General features: G+C 39.6%; 1 protein-coding gene across 3 annotated transcripts; it reads right to left on the reverse strand.

Moving 5' to 3' along the window:
* Window positions 1-5,359: 5,359 nt before the first annotated feature.
* LOC126376486 (DNA ligase 1) lies at window positions 5,360-26,079 on the reverse strand. 3 transcript variants are annotated; one of them, XM_050023899.1, is made up of 18 exons: window positions 25,916-26,079; window positions 25,766-25,844; window positions 25,539-25,622; window positions 25,126-25,221; window positions 23,507-23,879; window positions 22,642-22,896; window positions 21,535-21,738; window positions 19,355-19,439; window positions 17,459-17,603; window positions 15,208-15,398; window positions 14,835-14,933; window positions 13,308-13,470; window positions 12,614-12,776; window positions 11,876-12,039; window positions 11,161-11,281; window positions 9,790-9,910; window positions 8,436-8,582; window positions 5,360-7,298 (listed from the first exon to the last, which is right to left on the reverse strand). In XM_050023899.1, exons 2-18 carry the CDS (start codon window positions 25,838-25,840, stop codon window positions 7,166-7,168), a joined length of 2,619 nt encoding a protein of 872 aa, XP_049879856.1. In that variant the 5' UTR covers window positions 25,841-25,844; window positions 25,916-26,079; the 3' UTR covers window positions 5,360-7,165. The 3 variants fall into 3 exon arrangements, with proteins under 3 accessions (XP_049879856.1, XP_049879857.1, XP_049879855.1); XM_050023900.1 differs by having other exon boundaries at window positions 25,766-25,860; XM_050023898.1 differs by having other exon boundaries at window positions 25,766-26,079.
* Window positions 26,080-26,087: the final 8 nt, after the last annotated feature.

Genomic DNA, 26,087 nt, shown 5'->3' on the forward strand with positions numbered 1-26,087 from the left:
CGCCACATTCAATAATGCAGTTTTCAAGCAGTCGTGAAACGCGATATCGAAGTTTACACAGCTTACTATTACTATACTTTAGAACCCTGTCACACTAACATATTCGATATTTAACGAAACTTACGATTTAATTTGTCAAAAAAGTTAATGTGACATGGTTTCAAAGTGTACACATATTAATACTCGTGACCGTACAGGTCGTAGCCTAAATAACTTTGGGAACCACTGGTCTAAACATCTTACTTTTGGTTAGTGACGTGTAGATAGCGAATGAGTGTGTAATATTAGTTGATGAATTTATATTATATCCTAGATTGTAAATACCCGAGATACTCTTGCCTAGAAACGGACTTACTTTTTAAGTACAATTTTTATATTCTTATTGGTTCTGATTCCGGTACACACCATCTAAGTTTATTTTAAGTTATACCTCTCATTTTCTTATCCGACGAAAAGGAAAGAGACGGGTTATCGACAGGCATATAAATAATGAAACACACGTCAATTTTATACAGGGATTTAAAAACCCTCCCAAAATGTTATATTGGCCAATCATCATCACTAATTTAAGAGCCACGTTCTTGTCGGTGTAGCATCCTCCATGCTACTTTTTTAGGGAAAAATAGGGCAGTGGTTTCCCTCTGGCCTCCCGCCCAAATATTGGCCAATAACCCGACAGAAATGAGTTGACAGCGCACGTCAAGCGGGTTGCACATCAGCGAAATTTTATTACCTATTTCATTCGCCCGGGTTATTCATTCATTCACTCGTTCATTTTAAAATTAACAGTTGTCAATCATCCGTCCCTTTCCTTTTCAGTGGATAAGAAAATGACAAGAATTTACTTAGGAGGTGTCTACAGGAATCGGCGCATTTTAGAACAATAATTTTATAGTCACTTTAATTTAAAAAGGCAGTACATGTTACAAAAATGCTGAATGTTTGACTACTTAAATCTTAAAATTCACAAATATTACGTAAATAGTTCAGAACCACAGAATTTTCTTTTTTAATCCATATTTGCGAATTTAAGATTTATGTTGTCAATTTTTTAAACCTAAGTGGATGCAAACATTTTTTTTTACCAAGGTATAATCAGTTCCGATCCGTTCCCGAGAATATTCCCACTTTGAGAACATTCGGCAGTAAAAAGGAACAACATTTACGTAAAAATAGCTTTATTGCCTGGTCATTAGGCAGATATGATCAGAGGACAAGAATAAACAATTTTAAAAAGTAAAAACAGCCGGTGTCCCTACTCTTGGTTTTTACAAAAGGAAAATTCCCATTTTGGGTAGATTTCCGGGAATGGCATCATTGGTTGTATAACATAAGACTTTACAATAAAAATACTCGAATGTTATCGAGGACAGAGTGCCATATTCAAGATCGGTTCTCAGCTATTTGAGTCAATCGACACTCAAAGTTCCTTTTGTCCATCACCCTGTATTAAATCAAATTTTGATAATACTATTATTTTTTTGTAAGATAGATTTAACTCGGAGATTTTCCTAAGATAAGGTCCTGATTCTAGCGACAAAATTTAATTTTTAGTTTGAGATCTCTAAAAATATTCTCATCCTTCACTTACGATTAGTGCAAGAAAGGGATAGAGCTTGTTTTAGGGTTGTCGAACTGATACAAAATTAAGTTGTCTGTCAAAATCAGAGCCAGTATCAGTGTTACTACAAAACACAAACTAAAAATAAACATACACACATAAAGTCACGCCTATTTCCCACCGGAGTATGCAGAGACTATAGAATTCGATTTGCTTCGATCCTGACACGCCTCTCTTGCACTTTCTCTTCTTCTAAAAATAAACTAGGTTTGAAATAGTATTTCGCGCCACGAAAGAAGTCGGCGGATTTTAATGAAACCTATTATCAAATTATTTATTAAATAAAAATACTACAACTAATGAAACTAACTTGACAAGTCATAATGGTTCTATGCAGAATCTGCGACAGTAGCGCCGCGGTTTTTCTTTCGTATACGGATTATATTTTAAACAATTTATCTTTTAGTCTTTGTTTTGTAGTAACACTGTAATTGTCTAATACAATTTTTGTACTACGCGGCCAGTTTAGTTTTTATAAGTAAATTTTGGCCTCCCATTGTGATCTTTATGGCAATTATATTCGGTTGTGTCACAAATACTTTAAGACTTATTATTTTATATTACTTTTAATAATCTATCATGTTAAGTACATAACTTCGTGTTGTTTTAATTTTTACTTTTATATACTTTAGAACAATTAAGCTTTAAAACAGAGAAACCAATTGAACATTTTTTTTAATAGGTAGGTGTATTCTTATAATAATGCTCTCTATGCATAGAGGCGGTAACGCGAGGTTATCGGGCCTTTTTTGACGTGACTTATTGTAGATTTGCCGCAGATGGCATTAACTACTTGGCCGGACAAAAGGTTATCGGGCCGCAGCGCGGAAGTTTGTATGCAAAACGCGTGCGTACGATTTTCTTTTTTTTATGAAAATAGATTTTTGACCGCTATCTTACCTAGATCACACACCGGAATCTCATTCTTACTCCAAACGAAAATCTCATTCTTACCGTGTGGGAGCGAGAAGTTCGCGCTCTTTCTCTCCCTTACTCATTAGTAGTTTACGGCCATTTTAGACTAGAGTAGACCTAGTGAGGTCGGCGCCCGATACGAATTGGTCCGGGCGGGGAGTTACCGTTTTTAACCCCCGACTCAAAAACGACGGGGTGTTATAAGTTTGACGTGTCTGTGTGTATGTGTCTGTCTGTGGCATCGTAGCTCCCAAACGGATGGTCCCATTTTAGTGCGGTTTTTTGTATAGTATTATTCTTTATTCTATGCCTGGATGTTAAGTGAAAGGCCTAAGGTGGTACATTACTTACCTAGTAATCAAACATTCGTCCGAACATCGTATCTGTTTTTGTGCAACAGTCTAGGTGAGGTTTATTCGAAACGCCAAAGCGGTTCATTTATACGGCGCTTGTATGAGAATGTCGTACTCATTGTTACGTAATCCATAATTTAAATTCGTAAATAAGACAAAACGGCAAATGAGATTGATTTTTAAGCATCTATTTTTAAATTAGCATTTTTATTATTTACTTTTGACCCAGTCATCTCGCCTGGAAAGAATATTTTTATGTGAATATTACAAAATATTCCCGGCCCGAATTGCCCCTTTTGCCGCCTCTGTTTGCATCAGGCTTGTATTGTAGAGAATTTACGTACTAAATACTTAGAAACCAGCCATCGAATTATGTAATTTTATATTTCTTAATTGGTTCTCATTCAAAAATAGAATACCACGCATGCACATCTGAACAATAATGCGAGCTTAAACACTAACGAATTTGATGTAAAAGTACGCCAAAAATTAGAAATATGTAACTTTATAAGCTCAGTAGCCTTCTCAAACTAAATATTTGATTTTGGAACAGCGTTTTTTGAAAAGATTACAAATTGTTGTTAGAGATGGAAACGTCAGTCTTGCTATACTAATTAATTTTGTACAATGACCGTCATTTGAAGTAAATTCTCGGTTAGTAAATATTCGCTTAATATTTAAGTGTTCCATTTTTAACATACTTACATTTAGGAAAAATATAAAGGCAAATACTTGACGGGTTAATCAGTTCTCAATTTGAATTCGGTTGACAGTTAGCTGATGTCCAAATCACTCTGGAATAACACAATTTCCACTGGTATAAACACCACAAATGACCGAAATTCACAATTTCACAATTCACAATGAAAATAATTCACAATGAAAATTACACTGTACGTTAAACACAAAAACAAAAACTATTATTTTAGAATTAATTTATATCAGCGGATTGATAAGACAGTATTCCCAGATGAAAAATAAAAAAATTGGCAACAGGACAGAAAGATTATTGTTTGACAAATTATTGTTTGACAGACAAACATTTAATTGGTTCGAAAATCGGGCCGATTTTCTCACCAACTTAATTTGACAACAGGACAGATATACAATTTAAAGCCTAAGTGCGAAAGAGACATGAATTGTTTTGACAGTAATGCAGTCAGTGTTGCCGGATTAAAAATAAGAACATGACTGTTTGTTGACGATCTCCTATAAACCTATGCTATCCTGGTACTTAGTCTGAAGGTAGATATAATTTTGAACTACCCGCATCATCACGGTATGACTTCATTTGACAACAGGACAGAAGATCGTGTACAAGCCTAGTGCGAAAGAGATATGTGTTCTGACAGCTCCCAACAATAATGGCGTCTACCTGGCAGGGTTACCAGGCGAAAAATAATAATTTGACAACAGGACAGAAAATGGTATAACGACTAGTGCGAAAGAGTCGTGTATTGTTCTGACAGCTCCCAACAATAATGCCGTCTACCTGGCAGTGTTACCAGACTAAAAAAACAATTGGACAACAGGACAGAATGATGATATAACGCCTAGTGCGAAAGAGACAACTATTATTCTGACAGTTCCCATCAATATTGGCTGGCGGTTTGCTAACGAACTCCTACTAACGTATGCTATCCTGGTACTTCAGATTGCAGATTGCTCAAATTTGAACCGGTAGCCAAGAATTCTTTTATGATTTTTCTTTTTCCTGTTGATGTTTGTTGTTTTATGCATTCCTAGTATATTGTGACTGCAAATAAATTGTATTTCAAATACTCTTACTATTTTGATTATGATTTGGTCTCCTGGTGTTTATGTTTTCCGGGTACATTGAGACGGCAAATAGAAATTTTTGTTCTGTTCGTTCGACTTACGTGGTTCATTCGTAGCGTTCCGCAGATTCAAGTACCAGGATAGCATAGGCTTGTAGAAGTTTGTTATCAAACAGCCAGCCATTGTTGTTGGGAGCTGTCAAATCACTTCTTGTCTCTTTCGCACTTAGGCTGTATGCTATATTTCTGTCTTGTCAAATTAAATCGGCGAAAAATCGGCCCGATTATCGAACAGTACAGTCCGACATTATTGTTTGGCAGTTGTCTCTTTCGCACTAGAGTGTATACTATATGTCTGTCCTGTTGTCAAATTAATCATTTTGAATGTGTTCTGACCGACAATTTGCTTTATTTGATGGTCAGATATGGACATTTGGCAAATTTAGTCGGTGCATGTTTTTTTTTTGTTCTTGTTGTGATTTCTGAACTTTTTGTACGATACGTCAGTTTACGTAATATTTTTTTGGAAAATGCTGTTTTAAATACTTGTTTTTCTTCTTGCAGCACTTATATAATAGTTGGAGATAGTATCTCATATGAGTCGATTTGTTTAGATTAGCGTCACAATACACTGTTTTATAATTATGAATGTAAGTAGCCGTAAGAATATCAGAATGATAAAATAAAACAAATTTATCAAAGAACATATTCGTTTTATTTACACTTATACATTATTGACATGTGATTTTATTGCGTACATAATTCAAACTAAGACAGGTCGTATAAAATGCATGAATTGTGAATGGTTTTAAAAGACGTTTTCGACATATACAGTGGCGGCCATAGGGCGGAGCGAGGTGTGACACTGCAAAATCAACCAAGACTGGTTCACCCTGGCCGCAAACTAACATCATCGGGTTAGATTGCCCATACCGGGTGCCCGTAAACATTTTTTATTTTAAGGGGCTGAGGGGTGCAAATTTGAGGTCTCGCGCCACCTAAATATTTTACCAGGGCTGCCACTGATTGCTCATAAACCCTGAATGCCTTACAAATAAACCTAAGCTAGGCATTTTTTTAAATTTTGTCTTGTTTATTTGTGGAAAAAGACTCTTTCCTAATTCTTGACGTAACTATTCCTAGTATAAGCATTGAATCAGAATGAATAGGGAAGTTGTTATTTGTAAGGTCGCCATAGATTAATAGAGTAAGGTAGTCTAGAAATCAGCTATTTCATAAAATAGTATTAAACTTTACAAGCGAAATGCAATTCAGACTCAAAAAGGATATTTTATACAGGGTGTTAGTGACATCGTAACGAATACTCAGAGGGATGATTCAGACCATGATTCTGAGTTAATATCAAGTGGAATTTTCCGTCGCAAAATTCATGTTATTTTTTTAGTTTTTTTTTAATTAATTTCAATTCTATAGTTTTGCGATGGAAAATTCCACTTGATATTAACTCAGAATAATCAGCTGAATCATCCCTCTCAGTATTCGTTACGATGTCACTTACACCCCATACAAGTACATACAGTAGCCATACAAGTAGATATGGGTGTTAGTGACACTGTAACGAATACTGAAGGGGATGATTTAGACCATGATTCTGAGTCGATATCAAGTGGAATTTCCTGTCGGAGAAGTCATGAAAATTTTAGAGCTTATTTAAATTATTTTCCGTTCCATACTTTTGCGACGGAAAATTCCACTTGATATCAACTCAGAATCATGGCCTGAATCATCCCTCAAAGTTTTCGTTACGATGTCACTAACACCCTGTATAATATTTATTCAATGGGGCCGATTCCAGTAAACACCATCTAATTAAAAAGCCAGAGTGAACAGACACCTTCTGGGCGAGCTCGCTCCATTTTGGGCCTCGTCAATGCCTTCGGGCAAGTCTGGGGCCAAGAGCAAACCCATCAAAAGTAAAAAAATATATATTTTGTTATACCTGTCATTTTCTTATTCACCTAAAAAGGCACGGGTAATCGACAGGCATACAATTTATGGAACCCACATCAATTTTAGGCAGAACTTTAAACAATAGTCTCTAAATTTTACATTGGTCAATAAACCCGACAGAATTATGTCTCAAGCACACGTCGATCAGGTAGCATATTCAGCGAGATGCCTATTTGATTCACCCGGATTATTCAATCATTCACTTATTCACTTTAAAATTAACAGCTGTCAATCATCCGTCTTTCCTTTTCGGCGGATGAGAAAATGACAGGTATAACTTAAAATAAAATTATGAGGTGTCTGTAGGCATCAGGGTCAGTAAAACGGTAAAATTTAACTTAAGAAGAAACGCTCAATGTGGTTTAAAAAGTGGCCTGTTTAGACCAGTACAGTCTGCACGGTGCGAATTATATCGACCAATACGCTTCCACCAATAGACGCCGCGAATGCTATCTACGTAGATAGACGTCGTACGGCTATTGGTCGCGCCGCGGTTACCGTGCAGACCCTGCTGCTGTAGAGACGGTTCAATAAAAGTCGTCAAGGTTGGTAATTTTAGTACCAGTGTTCTTGACCTGGTCCTGCGCGAGGTACATGGACGCTATCTGCTGCGCAGTCGTCGCCTCCTCCGGCGTCTTGTCGTCACGAACACGTATGAATCTGTGAAGAAATAGGGTTGAGGTTGGTAGAAATTGGTTTGTCGTACAGCGTAAAAAGAAGGCCGTATTTCGTCGTCACTGCATCAATCAATCAATCAAATCAATTTATTTGCAAGAACACATAGAATACAAAAAAGGTGGTAAAATAGTTCAAATAACAATGTTGTGATGTGTTCGGCCTGCATGCACCGGGTGAGCCTTCAGCGCTCCCCATTTGTCCGGCCAAGTAGTTAATGCCATCTGCGGCAAATCTACAATAAGTAAAAAAAAAAAAAAAAGCCTGCATGCAAGCGTACAAATATACATAAAAAATAAAGAAATGGTACATTGAAAAGAAAATTATTGAAAATATACTTATTATAAAAAAAATCTCATCACCATCATCATTTCATCTCATCTTGGTATTCTTAAAACAATATACATTGTAGATTGTCACGGATAAGCGCCATCTAGCGTACATTCCGTGAACCAACTTACGACATCGTACTAATTGGTTCAGAGCATGTACGCTAGATGGCGTTTGTCTTTGCTCGTCACCGTTACGTGTGCTGATTCCCGTACACACCATCTAATTTTATTTTAAGTTATACTTGGTCATTATCTTATCCAAAAGGAAAGGGACGAGTAATCGACAGGCATAAAATTTATAGTAAACAAGTCAATTTTTGGGCAGAAATTTAAAAACTGCTCCCAAAATTTTATATTGGCCAATGACCCGACAGAATTAAGTTGACAGCACATGTGAAAATCAGCGGGATTGCTATCTTATTCGCCCGGGTTGTTTATTCATTTTAAAATTATCAGTTGTCAATCTCATCTTACTTTCGGACAATCAGGTGACTAGTAAGATGATTCGTGCTTCGGAAGGTACGTTAAGCCGTTGGTCCCGGTTACTACATACTGATATAAGTAGTCATTACATGAGCCATGTCAGGGGCCTTTGGCGACTCAATAGTAACCCTGACACCAGGGTTGATGAGGTTGGTACTCCACCTCACAACCTACACGATAGAAGAAGTTGTCAGTCATCCGTCCCTTTCTTTTTCGGCGGAAAAGAAAATGACGGGTTTAACTTAAAATAAAATTAGGAGGTGTCTGCAGGAATCGGGGTCATTGTTCCTAGGAACTACAAACTGACCTGGGGAACCTTAAGGAGATGCCCTTGTCGGGGTCCACCAGCCCGATGGCGGCGCGGTGCGCGGGCGACAGCGACAGGTCTGCGCAGCGCACCTCCCACACGCGCGCCGGCTCGAACCACACGTCCGGCGTGTGCGACGCGTCGAACCTGCGGGCACGTCGCCATATTACCTCGCCAATATATACAGGCTGTTAGTCACATCGTAACGAATACTGAGGGGGATGATTCAGACCATGATTCTGCGTTGATATCAAGTGGAATTTTCCGTCGCAAAAATCATGTATGTTTTTGTAATTAAAACACATAATAACGGGTTCTTACCGCGTTTAAAATAGGGATATGAGACTAATAACCTCGATAACCGCGTAAACTTAAAACAATGTATGTATATTTTGTGTATTTTTTCAAATTATTTTCATTTCCATACTTTTGCGATGAGAAATTCCACTTGATATTAACTCAGAATAATGAGCTGAATCATCCCTATCAGTATTCGTTACGACGTCACTTACACCCTGTTCAAGTACATACAAGTAGCCATACAAGCAGATAGGGTGTGTGACATCGTAATAAGTACTGAGGGGGATGATTTAGACTATGATTCAGAGTTGATATCAAACGGATTTTCCGGTCGGATCAAAGCCAGTAATTAGATAGTTTCCTAGGTCAAAGATATATGAAATTCTGATTACTAAATAAAGACAGATTATAGGGGACAGGGGCCTTCCACTCCCTGATCTGATCTTTGACATTTGCGCATATACAAGTAAGTGCGCAATGCAAACAAATGTCAAATAGCAATATTGCTTTCTTAGATGAATTGCTTTGATGTGGCCATTTTAACCCCCCTGATCTTTGGATCTCCCCTCATATTATTTATGAATATTTATAAAAAATGTCATAATAAGAGCAAAATTTTGTCACGTTTTTCTTTGATGTCACAGGATGCATTTTACATATTACATACTAATTTCGTGTTTTGACGTTTAGTAAAAGTAACTGATTTGACTGAAGTAACTGATTGGATTGGAGGAGCTCGGTGGCGCAGCGGTAAACGCGCTCGGTCTGCGATTGTCGAAGTTAAGCAACTTTCGCAAAGGCCGGTCATAGGATGGGTGACCACAAACAAAAGTTTTCATCTCGAGCTCCTCCGTGCTTCGGAAGGCACGTTAAGCCGTTGGTCCCGGCTGTATTAGCAGTCGTTAATAACCATCAATCCGCACTGGGCCCGCGTGATGGTGTAAGGCCCGATCTCCCTATCAATCCATAGGGGAGGCCCGTGCCCCAGCAGTGGGGACGTTAATGGGCTGATGATGATGAACTGATTGGAAACTAGCCTATCGTAACATCTTACCTATAATAAGACTTGGGCCCAGATACGATGTGCGGTTCCAACTCTTCAGCCCTGGCCTTCAGCCCCTCATCTGTGAACCCCGTGCCGATCTTGCAAAGCGCTTGGTATTCTTCGCCGCTACCTAAAAAAAAACATAACATAGCCTATATCGCTAGTATGAATGACGAATTCGACTTTTTTATGCTCCCTCATTGGAGCAGCGTGGTGGAGTATGCTGCCATACCCTCTCCGGTTGATTGAGAGGCCTGTGCCCAGCAGTGGGACATATATAGCCTATTTATGTTATGTTATGTATGCTCCCTCAATCAGCGCTTATCGCCATCGACCCACTAGGGTCGATTAATTCTTTCAAATATTTTTCCTCAGACGACGCCCTGAGCCGAGGTTCGCGCCTAACTCCCTCAGGCCTGTTGTCTTAAACGTTGTACCGGGTGAGAGCCTTCAGCGCTCCCCATTTATCCGGCCAAGTAGTTAATGCCATCTGCGGCAAATCTACAATAAGTCACGTCAAAAAAAAGAGTTTATTATGAGTTTGCAGCCTCCGTGGTGTGTGTCGTGGTAGCCCAGTTTGATAACTCTTCACTCTCACGTCGAGGTCGCAGTTTCGAATTCCAGCATGGGCCTAAACCAATGATTTACGATCTAAAGTATTTCAAATTCATTATTGGATCATAAATGATTGTCACGTGCTCAGCAGTGAAGGACAACATCGTGAGGAAACCCACATTCCCGAGAAATGCACTTTCGGAGGTATGTGACCTAACCTGGAAAAGGTCAGACAAGCAGTCGCTTCTGTAAAAAGCCGGACATGTCAAATCTTTAGGTTGCGTAAGCGGACTCTGTGAAAAACGGGATAATGCTAGGGAGATGATTAGGACTCCTGTTCTCCGCCTCTGAGTAGTTCAGGGTTCATCATCATCATCATCTCTCTAGTATTATCCCGTTATTCACAGGGTGCACTCATCATCATCATCAACAGCCTATATACGTCCCACTGCTGGGCACAGGCCTCCCCTCAATCAACCGGAGGGGGTATGGAGCATACTCCACCACGCTGCTCCAATGCGGGTTGGTGGAGGTGTTTTTACGGCTAATAGCCGGGACCAACGGCTTAACGTGCCCTCCGAAGCACGGAATCATCTTACTTTTTCGGACAATCAGGTGATTCAAGCCTGAAAAGTCCTTACCAAACAAAGGACAGTCTCACAAAGTGATTTCGACCATGTCCCCATCGGGAATCGAACCCGGACCTCCAGGTCGTGAGCCTAACGCTCTAACCACTAACTAGACCACGGAGGCTGTTAAAGTTCAGGGTTATTGACCCCAAATGGCGCTACCCGATCCCTGGGTATAAAGTATGTGTTATGTTACCGTCGCAGCACGCTAGCAGGAACCCGCCGTAGACCCCAGTCCGCTTGCCGCGGCCGAGGTACGCCCCGATCACCACCGCGTCTATACTGTCGCCCACGCCCTCCAGGTAGTCTTTCTTTAGCTGGGAATGCAAAATCAGAAATAATTACTCAAATTCAAAAATATCTTTATTCATTAGGTAACATAGTTACATTTTGAATCGTCAATTTTTACATAACGAACGTCTCATCCGCCTAAAACTACTGCAGCTTCTCACAACCTGTATAGCCGGGGAAAAGAAGCTGCAAGAAAAACCTCGGCACAGGGCCTAGACGTTCTTTAAAAAAAATAAACATAAAATAGTGTTATACAATTGAGTTATTTAGCTGCCTAATATCAGTTCTCAGACAGTTAATCCCATGCATTCATATCTTCTAAATAATCACTAACTTTATAATAATTTTTTTGTAAAGTTTTTGTTTAACTACTGTTTTAAAACAGTTGAAAGGCAAATTCTGAATGTCAATGGGAATCTTTTTGTAAAAACGTATACATTGCCCCTTAAAAGATTTAGTATTAGTAATCTTATGTAATCGACTGACTTGTAAAGCAAGTTTATTTTTATTCCGCGTATTAACAATGTGCCGATCGCTATTTTTTGCAAATAATCCTATATTTAATGAAGAGCTTTCCAGGCTCTCTCTTTTCTGTGTTCTGTGACTTTACAAACCCTTACCTTAAGCCAGTTATGCGAGCGGCGTGCGATGTCATATCTGGAGTTCTCCCCTTGCAGCATCTTCACCATGAGCCCCTCACAGGAGCCCTTGATGGACTCGTCCAAGAACTGCTGTACTTCTTCCATCGACGTGCAGTCTCTGGACGTCGCGAACTGCCATTCACCTGTTTTGATAAAGGTATCATCATCCTCCTGCCCTGACGGCCTCTGTGGTCCGATGGTTGAGCGATGTGCTCACGACCCAGAGGTCCCGGGTTCGATTCCCGGTGGGGACATATCACAAAAATCACTCTGTGAGGGCCCTGGTTTGATTAGGACATTGCAGGCTGATCACCTGATTGTCCAAAAAGTAAGATGATCCGTGCTTTTCGGATAAGCCGTTGGTCCGTAGTAAGTACGTAGTCGTTACATGAGTCATGTCAGGGGCGTATGACGGCTCAATAATAACCCTGACACCAGGGTTGAGGGGGTTGGTAATCCACCTCACAACCCACACGATAGAAGAAGAACTATCGATAAAACATCGAAAGTGGCCTATCGATTAGCAACACAAGTACTATTATTAGATTTCGTTGCGTTGGTTACTTGTAGCTCAACCTAACCCTTTGCAGATCGTGGGCGTGAGTCTATCTGTCTCCACATCGGCGAACCCCTTACAAATTGCGTAACCATAAAAACGTCATGGCGACCTCCACCACCACCTCACAACCCACACGATAGAAGAAGAATGTGACTTACCTTCGACCTCGTGGAAGTGCTCCTTCAACAGAGCCCGTCTCTCGGCCAGCGGCTGCCGCACCAGCGCGCGCCCGTTGAGGTACAGCAGGTCGAACACAAACACACACACTTGCACTTTGATGTCCGCTTCGTTCGCGTCCTTGCGTTTACGGGTTGATAGGATCTGTGAACAACAAATCCGATCAAGTTGCGACTCCGACTCGCGCATCGAGTAAATATTAAGGTGATTCGTTTCAGTCAGCTCATAAAAAATCTCTTTTGAAATTGTCACCGCATTCTATCTATTACGCTTGTCAAGCACTCAAAGCCTTTAGAGAAAAAAGACCTATCACGCACACAAACTAACATTGACACCTCTACACGCTCAGCAAGTACACTGTAATCTGCACCACTACAAATGTAGAATTGATCAAAATTGAGGGTCTGAAATATGGTACTTCTCGTATTCTGACCCAAAATCTTTGTTAGTTTGCGAAAATAGTACACCTAAATACTACTATTTACGGTTTTAAAACAATATTCAGGCTCAGGGCGTCGTCTGAGAGGAAAAATATTTGAAAGAATTAATCGACCCTAGTGGGTCGATGGCGATAAGCGCTGATTGAGGGAAGTCGTCGACCACGCCGGCGGGGTCGGTATCGGGATCCTGAAGTGTTTGGTGTGTACAAAGCATTCGTTAGCGTCTACCACATACCTGGAAGGGCAGTATCTGTTTCTTCTCGACATCGTATGCCACAGCCTCTGTGTCGAGCACGCAGCTATGCACCCCCGGCTTCAGCAGGGTGGGCAGACGCCTCAGTATGTCCGGGTACTTGCTCGTGTTGTTCTCCTGGTTGCGGCTGAATACAGCTGCATTGCTGTTTCAAATGAGGTTATATTTTTTTAAATAAAATCTAAAAAAAGATAGTGTTAAAACCTAGATGACCCGGAACTTCGTTTCACCCAGTGGGCTACCTATAGTTACTCTTCGCGGAGAATGGATAGCTTCTTGCTAAAAACACCCTTTCATCGTACCAGGACCTTTGAAGGAAGTTTTAGACATCAGGCGTCCAAATGTTGGAATGACTTACCACCTCCTCTCAGACGCTCTGTTTGTAAATCGACTTAAAGGTTTGCTTGTGGAGAAACAACGGGCGTCCTGGTGGTAAAGCATCCTGTTTCCCAATATTATAATTATGTACTGATACTTTTGTTATTCACCTTACGTATTATCTTTATTGTTATAATTGTGCTGTTGCAGTGTTATTACCTATTCTCTATTAATATTTATGCATACCTAATATATAATTGTTCAAATATATTTTGTTTATATATGTAACTCTATCTGATAGATACCTACATTGCTTATTTGCGCTATGAGTCATGTCAGCTTCGCGGGATCCAACAGACGGAAAATTAAGGAGCGACTGAAAAACAGCGTCTGTTTCTTCGGAAATAGACACAATGCTGAGTTCGTGTCCTATTCACTGCTGTGCCACATTATGTACTGAGTTTTAAAAATTGTTTTATGATATTTTGTTGTTTTTACTCTGTTTGTAACACTTCGTATGTAATGTGTCACAATTTGTTGAATAAACATTTTCTCTCTCTCTCTCTCTCTCTCTCACCCTTTTCCACTTGATATCAACTCAGAATCATGGTCTGAATCATCTATCACAGTATTCGTTACGGTGTCACTAACACCTTATCTACTTGTATGTAGTTGTACAGTGTGTTAGTGACATCGTAACAAATACTGAGGGGGATGATTATGATTCAGCTCATTATTCTGAGTTCATATCAAGTGGAATTTTCCAGCGAAAAAGTAAAGAATTGAAAATAATTAAAACAAAAAAATGTATAGCTGGAAACCCATTGACTGACTGTCTGACATAGTTGTTCTCCCAGGAGCGTCGGGGGGTAAAAATGATGTATGGAGGTGTGAACACAAAGTCCAGGGGAGTATAGGAAAACTTCCAGATTTTGACAAGCTGCTCTGCATCATGGAGACACCCTACGGCCTGGCCAAACTATGACACCTCGATCATTTTTCTTCAACGAAAAATAAATACGTATTTCATTTTTAGTCAAATTCAATCGTCGGTGATAAAAAATCAAAATGGCGGAAATACAAGATGGCTGCCATACAATTTTTTTTCAAGAAACAGCCCCAGTGTAAGATTTATGTACGGGATGTTTGATTGGGACATCATAACGTTCGGGATGTGCTTCTGTTGTTTACCTGAAGTCTGGTGTGTCGTTGTCAGGTACAGCTGGGACGTGGATCTGAGCGCGTTCTCCGTCGTACTTCCACTCGCATGTGAACTCTTGGTTCTCAAATCTGCCGAATATAACACAAGATCACACCTCATCATCCCCCTAGCGTTATCCCGTTTTTTTTTCACGACTTGAACGAATCACGAATGAAGTCCCGTGCTTCCGAAGGCACGTTAGCCGTTGGTCCCGGTTACTATTTACTGATTTAAGTGAATAATCGTTACATGAGCCATGTCAGGGGCATTTAGCGGCTCAATCATAACCCTGACACCAGGGTTCATGAGGCTGGTATTCCACCTCACGACCCACACAATAAGAAGTCCCGTATATATGCTGACCTGTTGAACACCTCGTGTAGTCCTTTGGTGGGATGTGCCAACATGGGCTTGAGCGGTATTCCGGGCGTCAGCCGGCAGTGTTGCTGCAACTGCTGCACCCCGTGTTGCAGCAACGCCGGCACCAGCAGCTCGTAGTTCGGACATTCGCAGTATGTCGTCTTTATTATCAGAGCTTGTTCGTCTATTTTTGCCTGGAAAGTTCAAATTCAAATATACTTTATTGCAATTAAAACACATAATAACGGGTTCTTACCGCGTTTAAATGGGGATATGAGACTCCCGATATTTCGACACTGTTGCAAGTGCCATGATCACGGGATGACTGATGAGATTGGAGTGGAGTAGGTAGATCCATAATTTTCTACGGGCAGACATATCTGTCTACCCTCTTTCTTTGCCGCTTGTTTATGTTTTTGATATCGGAATGTTCGTACTTTATTGCACCAAAAACTTTATCGTAATAGCTTTTTTGACGAGACTTATTGTCGATAGTTGCTTCATTAAGCTATCTTACTTATATTAGTTTCATCCTTGTTGGTTTTTTTTTTAATATTGATGTTTTTAATGTATTAATTGGTTTAAGTATGGTGCTAATTCCTGTAAATACCATCTAATTTTATTTTAAGTTATATCTGTCATTTTCTTATCCGCCGAAAAGGAAAGGGACGGGTAATCGACAAGCATAAAATTTATGGAACACACGTCAATTTTAAGCACAAATCTAAACCAACCGTCTAAAAATTTTACATCCGTCAATAACCCGACAAAGTTAAGTAGACAGCACGTCAAACGGAATGCATACCAGCGACGTACCTTTTGATTCGCCCGGGTTATTCATTCATTTACTCATTCTTCCTAAAATTAAGAGCTGTGAATCATCCGTCCCTTTCCTTTTCGACGGATACGAAAATGACGGATATAACCTAAAATAAAATTAGGCGGTGTCTGCAGGAATCGGGGCCTATGTATTGTTTATCTTAAGTTCTGTCCTATCTACTATTTTGTAATGCTGTGTACAGTATTTTTTGGATTGTAGACTAGTTCAAAACCTGTTTCGAGTTATGTTATACATGTGTTGTTTACAATCTGTCTGTGTATCTGTCCTTTTTAATAAAATAAAATAAAATAATGATTTGCCGCAAATGGCATTAAATACTTGGCCGGACAAAAGTCGTAATAGCACATACCGGATACTGCATACAAAACACCTCGGTTTACACGGACATTACACATTGACGTTATCGTACACGCACATCTGTGTGTGTGACGTCTGACGCCCATACGATTGAAGACTAAAGTAAGACCGAGGGGATGAGGTAAACATAGCTCAGCTGGTGGGGAGCGGGAGAGTTACCGTTCTGTAGGTGAGGTATTATTGTGTGAAGACACACATCACTAATTTAAGAGCCTCGTTCTTGTCGGCGTAGCATTATCCATGCTACTTTTTTAGGGAAAAATAGGACAGTGGGTTCCCTCTTGTCTTCCGCCCCGTAGTACTCTGTCTGACGCGAGCGGGATGGCGCCCAGAGTAGTCTATTCCAAAGTCGTACTAGGACTCCTGTCCTCCGCCTCTGAATAGTACTGACAGTTACTGCTGCCCTCTGTCAGGTTCCAGGTTACAGTCTCTGTGGCTTGCCCTTTCCATGCATTGCCGTACCGATGAACCAATTTGCAAAAAAAAAATACCCACGAGGCTAATAATTTTAATTTACTTTGCAAGGCTATTTTTTTTTTAATTTTAGGTAAAGATTTACTTGCAGTTTTAATTATTTTTACGTGCAGTCATGAGCAATATAATGTACTCACTTTAGGACTCTGTCGCACTAACATATTTGACATTTAGTGAGACTTACAGTTCAATTTGACAAAAAAGTTAATGTGACATGGTACCAAAGTGTATACATATTAATGCTCGTGACCGTACTCACATTAGTCAGTAATTCGCTCAGTGATTATTTTGTGTGAAAAAATATAAAATGTTGAAGATTACTACGAGTCATTTTCATTTTAACTCCAACACCCTACATGTCATTATCATCATGTCGTCCAAACCGTATCCGGCGACGGCGTTTCCTAAATATCCATCCCAGGTCGTTGTTGTGGTGGGCTCTGATGTGGCCGGCGAAACCGAACTTCGACTTGAAGGTCCGGTCACACGGCACACAATAAAGCTGGCCTGACGAATTGAGTGTGTAGTTACCCTACATGTATGTATGTAAGAAACGGCAGTTCAAAGTCCCTACAATAATACCTTGAGCTGTTCAGCAGACAATCCCTTGGAAGCGTCTAACGTCTCGACGCCGTTGGGTCCAGGAGGCGTCAGCGTCGTGGCCACCGCCAGCGCTTGGAGCACAGATTGCTCCGCCAGGCCGATACGAAGCTTGCCTTCCAGCGACCTGGGCATACAGGAAGATAGATTAGATCGAATCGATCGATCGATTATGTTAATCAAATTAGATGGTCGAATTATATTAACAAAATAGAAACAGTCTATAAGGTATAATGTACGGTCACGAGTACTAATATGTATACACCTTGAAACCATGTCACATTAACTTTTTTGACAAATTAAACCGTAAGTCTCGTTAAATGTCAGGCTTTTCGGCGGGAAACGGGAACGGGACAGTTGCTTTCTTCATTGAGTAATCTAAATAATTAATACGAAGTGGTGTTTTGTGGTTAATGATCGCATTAAGTTAGTCGGAAGACATTCGCGAGTGTTATTATATTGGAGTATTCAATAAACAAAGTGTATCTGCCTATTTTCGCTTCGTGCCGGGAAGCCGCTTCATAACTCAAAAGTTTATGCGGACTTTTGAGTTAATTCGTTTGGGGTTCGGAGTAGGAGTCTACTCCGAGGGTGGGGGCTTAGGTTTCATCATCATCACCTTTCATCATTTCATTAATCATCAAGAAAAAAAATACGTCAGACGTGGCTGTATGGGCATAGTTCCCTTTGCCTTACCCTTCGGGGAAAACCAAAACAAAAAAAAATCGTTAAATGTCAAATATGATAGTGCGACAGGGTTCTTAAGTGGGCACATGATATTGCTCATGACTGTACAAGGTATTAGTGACATCGTAACGAAAATTTTGTGGGATGATTCAGACCATGATTCTGAATTGATATTAAGTGGAATTTTCTGTTGCAAAAGTACCTATGCAACTGAAAATAAATAAAAAAAGACACAACATTTTCTTGAATTTTCAGTCAGAAAATTCTATTTCATATCAACTCAGATACATGGTCTGAATCACCCCCAAAGTTTTCGTTACGGTGTTCAGACTATGATTCTGCGTTGATATCAAGTGGAATTTCCTGTCGGAAAATTCATGAATTTTTTTGTGTATTTTTAAATTATTTTTTTTAGTTCCATATTGCGACGTAAAATTCTACTTGATATCAAATCAGAATTATGCTCTATCATCCCTCAAAGTTTTCGTTACGATGTCACTTACACCCTGCATATGGACATAACAATGTGTAAGAGTTAGGGTGAGACTGCCCTCAAGATCATGCTCAAGTCCCTGTTTTTATATAAGAACTGTCACATTGACATGATTGATGAGTTTTCTTTGTACCGACTTCAAAAAAGGAGGAGGTTCTCAATTCTTTAATATTTTTTTTTATTAAATATCATAATAATGACTGAATGTATTATTTTATTTCACACCATACTTCTAGTAATAATGTGAACATAAACTGTGTTAGTACCTATCCTACTCACACATGACACATACATTGGAACTGCCAAGTTGATAATCAGAAATCAGAATCATTTATTCAACGTAATTATCATGGATAAACTTGTTGAAGGTCAATATAACATTTTTGAATTTACGTCATTTCGCAAGGTGTTATGGCTGAGGAGAAGAAATGACAAGAAACTGCAACAGCAACACATCTTTTAAAAACCAATGAGGAAATACATTACAAGTTATTTAATAACTAGAGGAACACATTCAATACCAGACATTTTTATCATTTGGGTAATCATTAATCTTGTAATAAGCTTTTTACATAAAGTAAGCTTCACATGAGCTTTAAATTTATTGTCTGACAAATTTAAAATATTATCTGGTATGGGATCTTGAGAGCAGTCTCGAAGCTGAGATTAGTTTATTAATACCACCGTTCATTCATTACCTGATTAAGTATCTTGCTTCGACGTTCCTACACGCGATGTACAGGGACTGTATCTTAGCAATCTTCTTGTTGACTGAAGCTTGCCCTGAAATAGTGAAAACACAAATCAAATCAATTTATTTGCGAGAACACAGAATACAAAAAGGTGGTAAAATAATTCAAATAACAATGTTGTGATGTGTTCGGCCTGCATGCAGGCGTAGAAATATACATAAAAAAAAAACAAAAAATAAAGAAATGGTACATTGAAAAGAAAATTATTGAAAATAATTAATTATTAATTAGTATTATTTCATTCAATAGTTTTCATCTCGAGCTCCTCCGTGCTTCGGAAGGCACGTTAACCCGTTGGTCCCGGCTGCGTTAGCAGTCGTTAATAACCACCAATCCGCACTGGGCCCGCGTGGTGGTTTAAGGCCCGATCTCCCTATCCATCCATAGGGAAGGTCCGTGCCCCAGCAGTGGGGACGTTAATGAGCTGGTGATGATGATGATGATTATTTCATTTGAAATTACATAAAATACATTAACACTTACCACCTTACAAATAAAAAAAATAAACCAGGGGTGAACGTGGGTTTGAGTGAAATTGAATTTAATTATCATACAATTCGACTGAACTTTGTTTGACTGTCAAATACTTAAACCCACGTCCATCCCTGGTTTATTTTCTATTTATAAGGTGGTTATAATTATTAATACTTATATACGTCCAACTGCTGAGCACAGGCCTCCCCTCAATCAACCAGAGGGTATGGAGCATACTCCACCACTTTGCTGCACTGCGGGTTGGTGGACGAGTTTTTATAGCTAATAGCCGGGACCAGCGGCTTAACGTTCCCTCCGATGTACGGAATCATCTTACTTTTCCGGACAATCAGGTGATTCAAGAGCACCAGTCATATGGCCGACTTCCTTCGCCCGTTTTCTGTGTGGCGCTGTTAACCTGGGCTACATTTACACAGCTCTAGAACATTCTAGATAGCTCCAGCACATACCAGTCATATCGGCGACTTCCTTCAGAGCAGCGAAGACTTTCCTAGCTTTGGCGGAGTGAACATGGTTCGCATTCCTGCTTCGCTACCAAGCCTAGATGACCCGTCTTCTGTGTGGCGCTCTTAACCTCGGTTATATCTATATTATTCTAGAACATTCGATAAAGTTCCAGCATATACCAGTCATATGGGCGACTTCCTTCAGAGCAGCGAAGACTTTCCTGGCTTTGAGCGGTGGCGGAGTGAACATGGTTCGTTGAGTAAACGCGTTCCTGTTCCGTTAGTACCTATAAGGCGGAACTTCTACTGTCTAAAATAGAACATTCTAGAAAGTTCCAGCACATACCAGTCATATGGGCGACTTCCTTCAGAGCAGCGAAGACTTTCCTGGCTTTGAGCGGTGGTGGAGTGAACATGGTTCGTTGAGGTAACGCGTTCCTGTTCCGTCAGTACTTATAAGGCGGAATTTCTGCTGTCTAAGATAGAACATTCTAGAAAGCTCCAGTACATACCAGTAATATGGGCGACTTCCTTCTGGGCAGCGAAGACTTTCTTGGCTTTGAGCGGTGGTGGAGTGAAAATGGTTCGTTGAGTAAACGCGTTCCTGTTCCGTCAGTACTTATAAGGCGGAATTTCTGCTGTCTAAGATAGAACATTCTAGAAAGCTCCAGCACATACCAGTCATATGGGCGACTTCCTTCTGGGCAGCGAATACTTTCCTGGCTTTGAGCGGTGGCGGAGTGAACATAGTTCGCTGTGTAACGCATTCCTGCTTCGCTACCAAGCCTAGATCACTCGTCTTCTGTGTGGCGCTCTTAACCTCGGCTCATCATCATCATCAATATCATCAGCCCATTAACGTCCCCACTGCTGGGGCACGGGCCTTCCCTATGGATGGATAGGGAGATCGGGCCTTAAACCATCACGCGGGCCCAGTGCAGATTAATGGTTATTAACGACTGTTAATGCAGCCGGGACCAACGGCTTAACGTGCCTTCCGAAGCACGGAGGAGCTCGAGATGAAAACTTTTTTTTTTGTGGTCACCCATCCTATGACCGGCCTTTGCGAATGTTGCTTAACTTTAGCAATCGCAGACCGAGCGCGTTTACCGCTGCGCCACCGAGCTCCTCGCCTCGGCTACATCTATATTATTGTAGAACATTCTAGAAAGTTCCAGCACATACCAGTCATATGGGCGACTTCCTTGAGAGCAGCGAAGACTTTCCTGGCTTTGAGCGGTGGCGGAGTGAACATGGTTCGTTGGGTAGCACGCGCCTGCTCCGCTACCAGCCCGAGATCGCCCGTCTTCTGTGCCGCGCTCTTGACCTGGGCTAGAGTGCGCCCCGTACATTGACCTATCGTTTTCATTAGATAGGTTTCTGCCATACCTGTTGAGAAAGGAGGGCGTGATAAGTTATATAAGTATTACATTAAACAGGCAGATGTGCTATCTGGAGAGTACAGTCATGAGCAATATCATGTACCCACTTTAGAACCCTGTCGCACTATCATATTTGACATTTAATGAGACTTAAAATTTAATTTGTCAAAAACGTTAATGTGACATGGTTTCGAAGTGTATACATATTAGCACTCATGACCGTATATTGAGCTCTGAGCTGCCTGGAATCTCTCATTCGCTAGATTCACTAGGTTATGCAGGTGGAAAAACTATCAAAAATCATTTGAGATATATTATGTACCATTTAATAAAACACGAATTTTTTTTTCTTTTTTTTTATTACTTTTTTGTTATATTTTTTTTGTTCCTATCATTATATGAATCGGAATGTTCGGAACCATCTGAACTCGCACCAAACTCACTACGACAAACCGCACTCAGTGTGTCCTCACGTTTTTTCACCACATTAGGCCGTTTCAAGCTTTTTACAACACCTACTACTGGATTCCACATGGTCGATAATTTGAACCCGTCTTCCCTGTTGAAATTTTTCGTCGAGTCTGGGGATGTAATATTATCGACGTTCTGTCGATAATATTTGTGGATTGATATCAAAACCATAAACAAGCGGCAAAGAAAGAGGGTAGACAGATATGTCTGCCCGTAGAAAATTATGGATCTACCTACTCCACTCCAATCTCATCAGTCATCCCGTGATCATGGCACTTGCAACAGTGTCGAAATATCGGGAGTCTCATATCCCCATTTAAACGCGGTAAGAACCCGTTATTATGTGTTTTAATTATGATAAGTTCTTATCATAATTAAAACACATAATAACGGGTTCGCGTAAACTTAAAACAATGGGATTATTATTATTATTACTTACCCAACTCTAAGCTATGATACGCCGGTGCCAGCTGATTCAAGCACATATACACACAAGGAAGTAAATCTTCAGGAGTCAGTGCTAGTACTGAACGGAAGAAGTTAGCCAGTATCTCCACGATCTTGAGTCGAGCTGAAATCGCTTCTATGGCTTCTAGGGTCTTGGCTAGAGCTAAGTATGGGACTTCCTCGCCCTTTGACCAACACGCGTCGTCGATCGGATGGTACTTTGGTTTCGCTGGGTTATATTCTTCCTCTGAAATAGAGGAAATTTTATTAGGCTACTATATAGCATAGCATCACGACTGTATCCCCGAAGGGGTAGGCAGAGGTGTATATTTTATGCCGCAGATAGCATTAACTACTTGGCCGGACAAATAGGGAGCGCTGAAGGCTCTCACCTGGTACAACGTTTAAGACAACAGGCCTGAGGGTGCCCAGTTGGGCGCGAACCTCGGCTCAGGGCGTCGTCTGAGAGGACAAATATTTGAAAGAGCAGAAGTGTATTAGTACATACGGTCTTGTTTTAAAGAAGCCACTTCCATACTTTTATTTCCTGGGATTTTATTTAGGTTAGGTAAAAAAAATAGGCGCATTCACAGATTATTATTTTTGAAATTATTGTATAAAATCTTGTATTGTAGAATTTCAATATCACGAAGTGACTTGCATTTATAATGAAGATAAAAACTGCCTGTTTCTCCTTCGCCCCATGGGATACACTGCACATTGTATAGCAATTTATCGCGAATTTTAGGTGGACAGTATGAAGAACTGTCAAAATTTAGGAACACTCAACAGCATTGCCACCTACATTTGAACTTATAGTTATTATTTTTATTGCATTCAAATGTGTAGACCATTACCTGGTACTCTGTCTCCTTCCTTCTTGACTTCCCCATCTTTCTTCTCACCCACTCCATTCTCTTTCTTAACAAAAGCACTCATAGGAACTATCTTCTTTTGAGTAGGAGATATCTCTTCTTTCACAGTCAATTTAGTAGGAGATTTTTTAGCCGGACTTGTCTTCTCATTTTTCTCTCGTAAAGTCTTTTTCTCTACTGATGATGATATTTTATCTTTTGTTGATGTCGCTTTGGTTTTTTTACTTTTTGGTGATGCATATGTCTTAGGTTGGTGCGTCTTTTCTATTTTCACTTCAATTTTCTCCTCAACCTTGACCGGTGACCCTGCTTCACTTTCTGAGCTTTCAATTCTTTGCCGCTTCGTGTTCTTTTTCTGAAAGGTAGTTAATATTGTTAGGAAAACTTAAGCAAAGTGTATTTATTCTATGTATAGAATGGAAACCTTCCACCCTTGGCGACAAGATAAATTTACCTCACGCCCTGCCTGGATCTCACTTTGGTCTACAATTGGTCCAATCATTATAGACAATATGTCTCGCCACCTATCATATACCAAAGTGTTAGACCACTAACTGGGAAGGTCGCTTGGTACAGCGTGGGCACTTAGTTCATTGGGCAATGGATATACCTTTGTATAGCTCAATAGGCTACTTGACAACATAGTCAAATGAGATACTTTTTACAAAACATCAAAAGAGTTTGTATTTTGGAGTTTGTAGTTGTTAGTTTGTATGGAAATACTGTGCTGTGACGTCATCAATAGAAGCAGTCAAATGTCGTACTAATTTTTAATGAATAGTTTTTTTATTTTTTTTATTCTTATTTTTAACGAGGCTTTGAACACCCTGTGTGATCATGCCAACCTCATAGGTGCTTTCGTGTACCTATCCCTTAGACAAGGGATTGGTCAACCAGATAGTTTTTTTTTTATCTAATTTTTTTCGAGGCTTGAGCCACTCTTGGTGGTTATGCCAGCCTCATAGTTTAGAGTGTTTAATGATGATCAAATCAACAATTTACAAAAGAATACCATTACAGCACTACACCATGCTGTTCAGGGATTGTTACTCCTAAGAGACACAGTACAGTATTTATATACCAGCCTTGCCGCTACGGACACTGGATCTGCCAAGAGGCACACAATCTCTCCTCCATGAAGATTTTGGTGGAATAATTTCCTTCTAATCTGTTTGTTCCGGTCACACTCCACCAAGAAATGCATAAGATCCTCGACAGTCCCACAGCGTGTACAATTGGGCGAGTCCCTCTTCCTCATTAAAAAGTAAAATTTATTAAGTGGCATGTGACCAGAACGAATAGTAGTATAAACTAAAGTAAGGCTTTTAGTTTAATGAATTCAAAGATAAAATTCGAAAACTACTCGAAAAATTTACGAATATGATTTTTGATCATCTTAGACTGTTTTTTTCTCAATTAGCATTTTATAATTCATCTTTGACCCAGTCAAGTACACTCTTGAGGATATAGCCGTGAATTTATGTTACGTCTACATACCCTAATAGTTTTTTTTATCTAATTTTTTTTTCGAGGCTTGAGCCACTCTTGGTGGTTATGCCAGCCCATAATAGTAGAAAGCGTGAATTTATGTATGTATGTACCTTTTCAGAACTAGTAGGAGATGACTTCCTTTTCGTAGGTTTGGGTGACTGGGACTCCTCATCACTACTTTCTAGCCTTTGTCTTCTTGAAGTTCTCTGCAATGGTAAATTCTCTTATGTACATATTCTAATTATCTATCATACACACAAATATATTTGTGTCTATAGGGTAGTTGACAAGGATGAAAAACTATATCCTTTTCACTATATTATCAAAATAGAAAACTGATGGGATAATGTGAAAACATTATTGAAATTTGTCAAAAATTAAAAAAATATTACAGCCAATACATCCATCTATAATTAAAAAGTTAGAAATTTCAAATACCATAGGTATATGGAATCATTCGAATAATTTGATTGTTACTTTTTGGAACAAATCAATTTCACAACTAATAAGTAAATAATGTTACCTTTTCTTTTCCATTAGTAACAGGCGGTGATTCATTTATCATTGTATTATCATTCTTCTTAGGAGAACTTGAAGGAGATTCGTCCTGGAAAGTCACAATATACTTATATACATAGTGTGAAGCAAACAGACACCTCTGCAGTGCCCCCGTGACACAAGGAGCATAATTATTTAAAAGCAATAGTTATGTAAAAGTAAGTCAAAAGACTTGATTGACAAAATTATTACCTTCGTTTCCTCCTTCATTTCAGCAGTTTTCTTCGGAGTGATAGTGAAAAACGATTTTATACTCTTCTGAGACATGTTTCTGATAACAAAATGATCTAAATTATGTGTGAAAACTATTGCTGAATATTTGGAATATATTCTTGTATTTACCTCTACAAATACAGGTCGTTTAGCAAGTGATACTACTATTCTACATGACTTTAGTAATTTGTTCAAGTTATTCATAAGTTTATGTACGTGTTTCGCAATAATTCATTGAAAATATACGAAAATAAACAATAAATTACACTACAAAACACATAACCCTTTGAAAATTTTTTTT

Source organism: Pectinophora gossypiella, chromosome 21, assembly GCF_024362695.1.
Source record: "Pectinophora gossypiella chromosome 21, ilPecGoss1.1, whole genome shotgun sequence".
Lineage (NCBI taxonomy): Eukaryota > Metazoa > Arthropoda > Insecta > Lepidoptera > Gelechiidae > Pectinophora > Pectinophora gossypiella.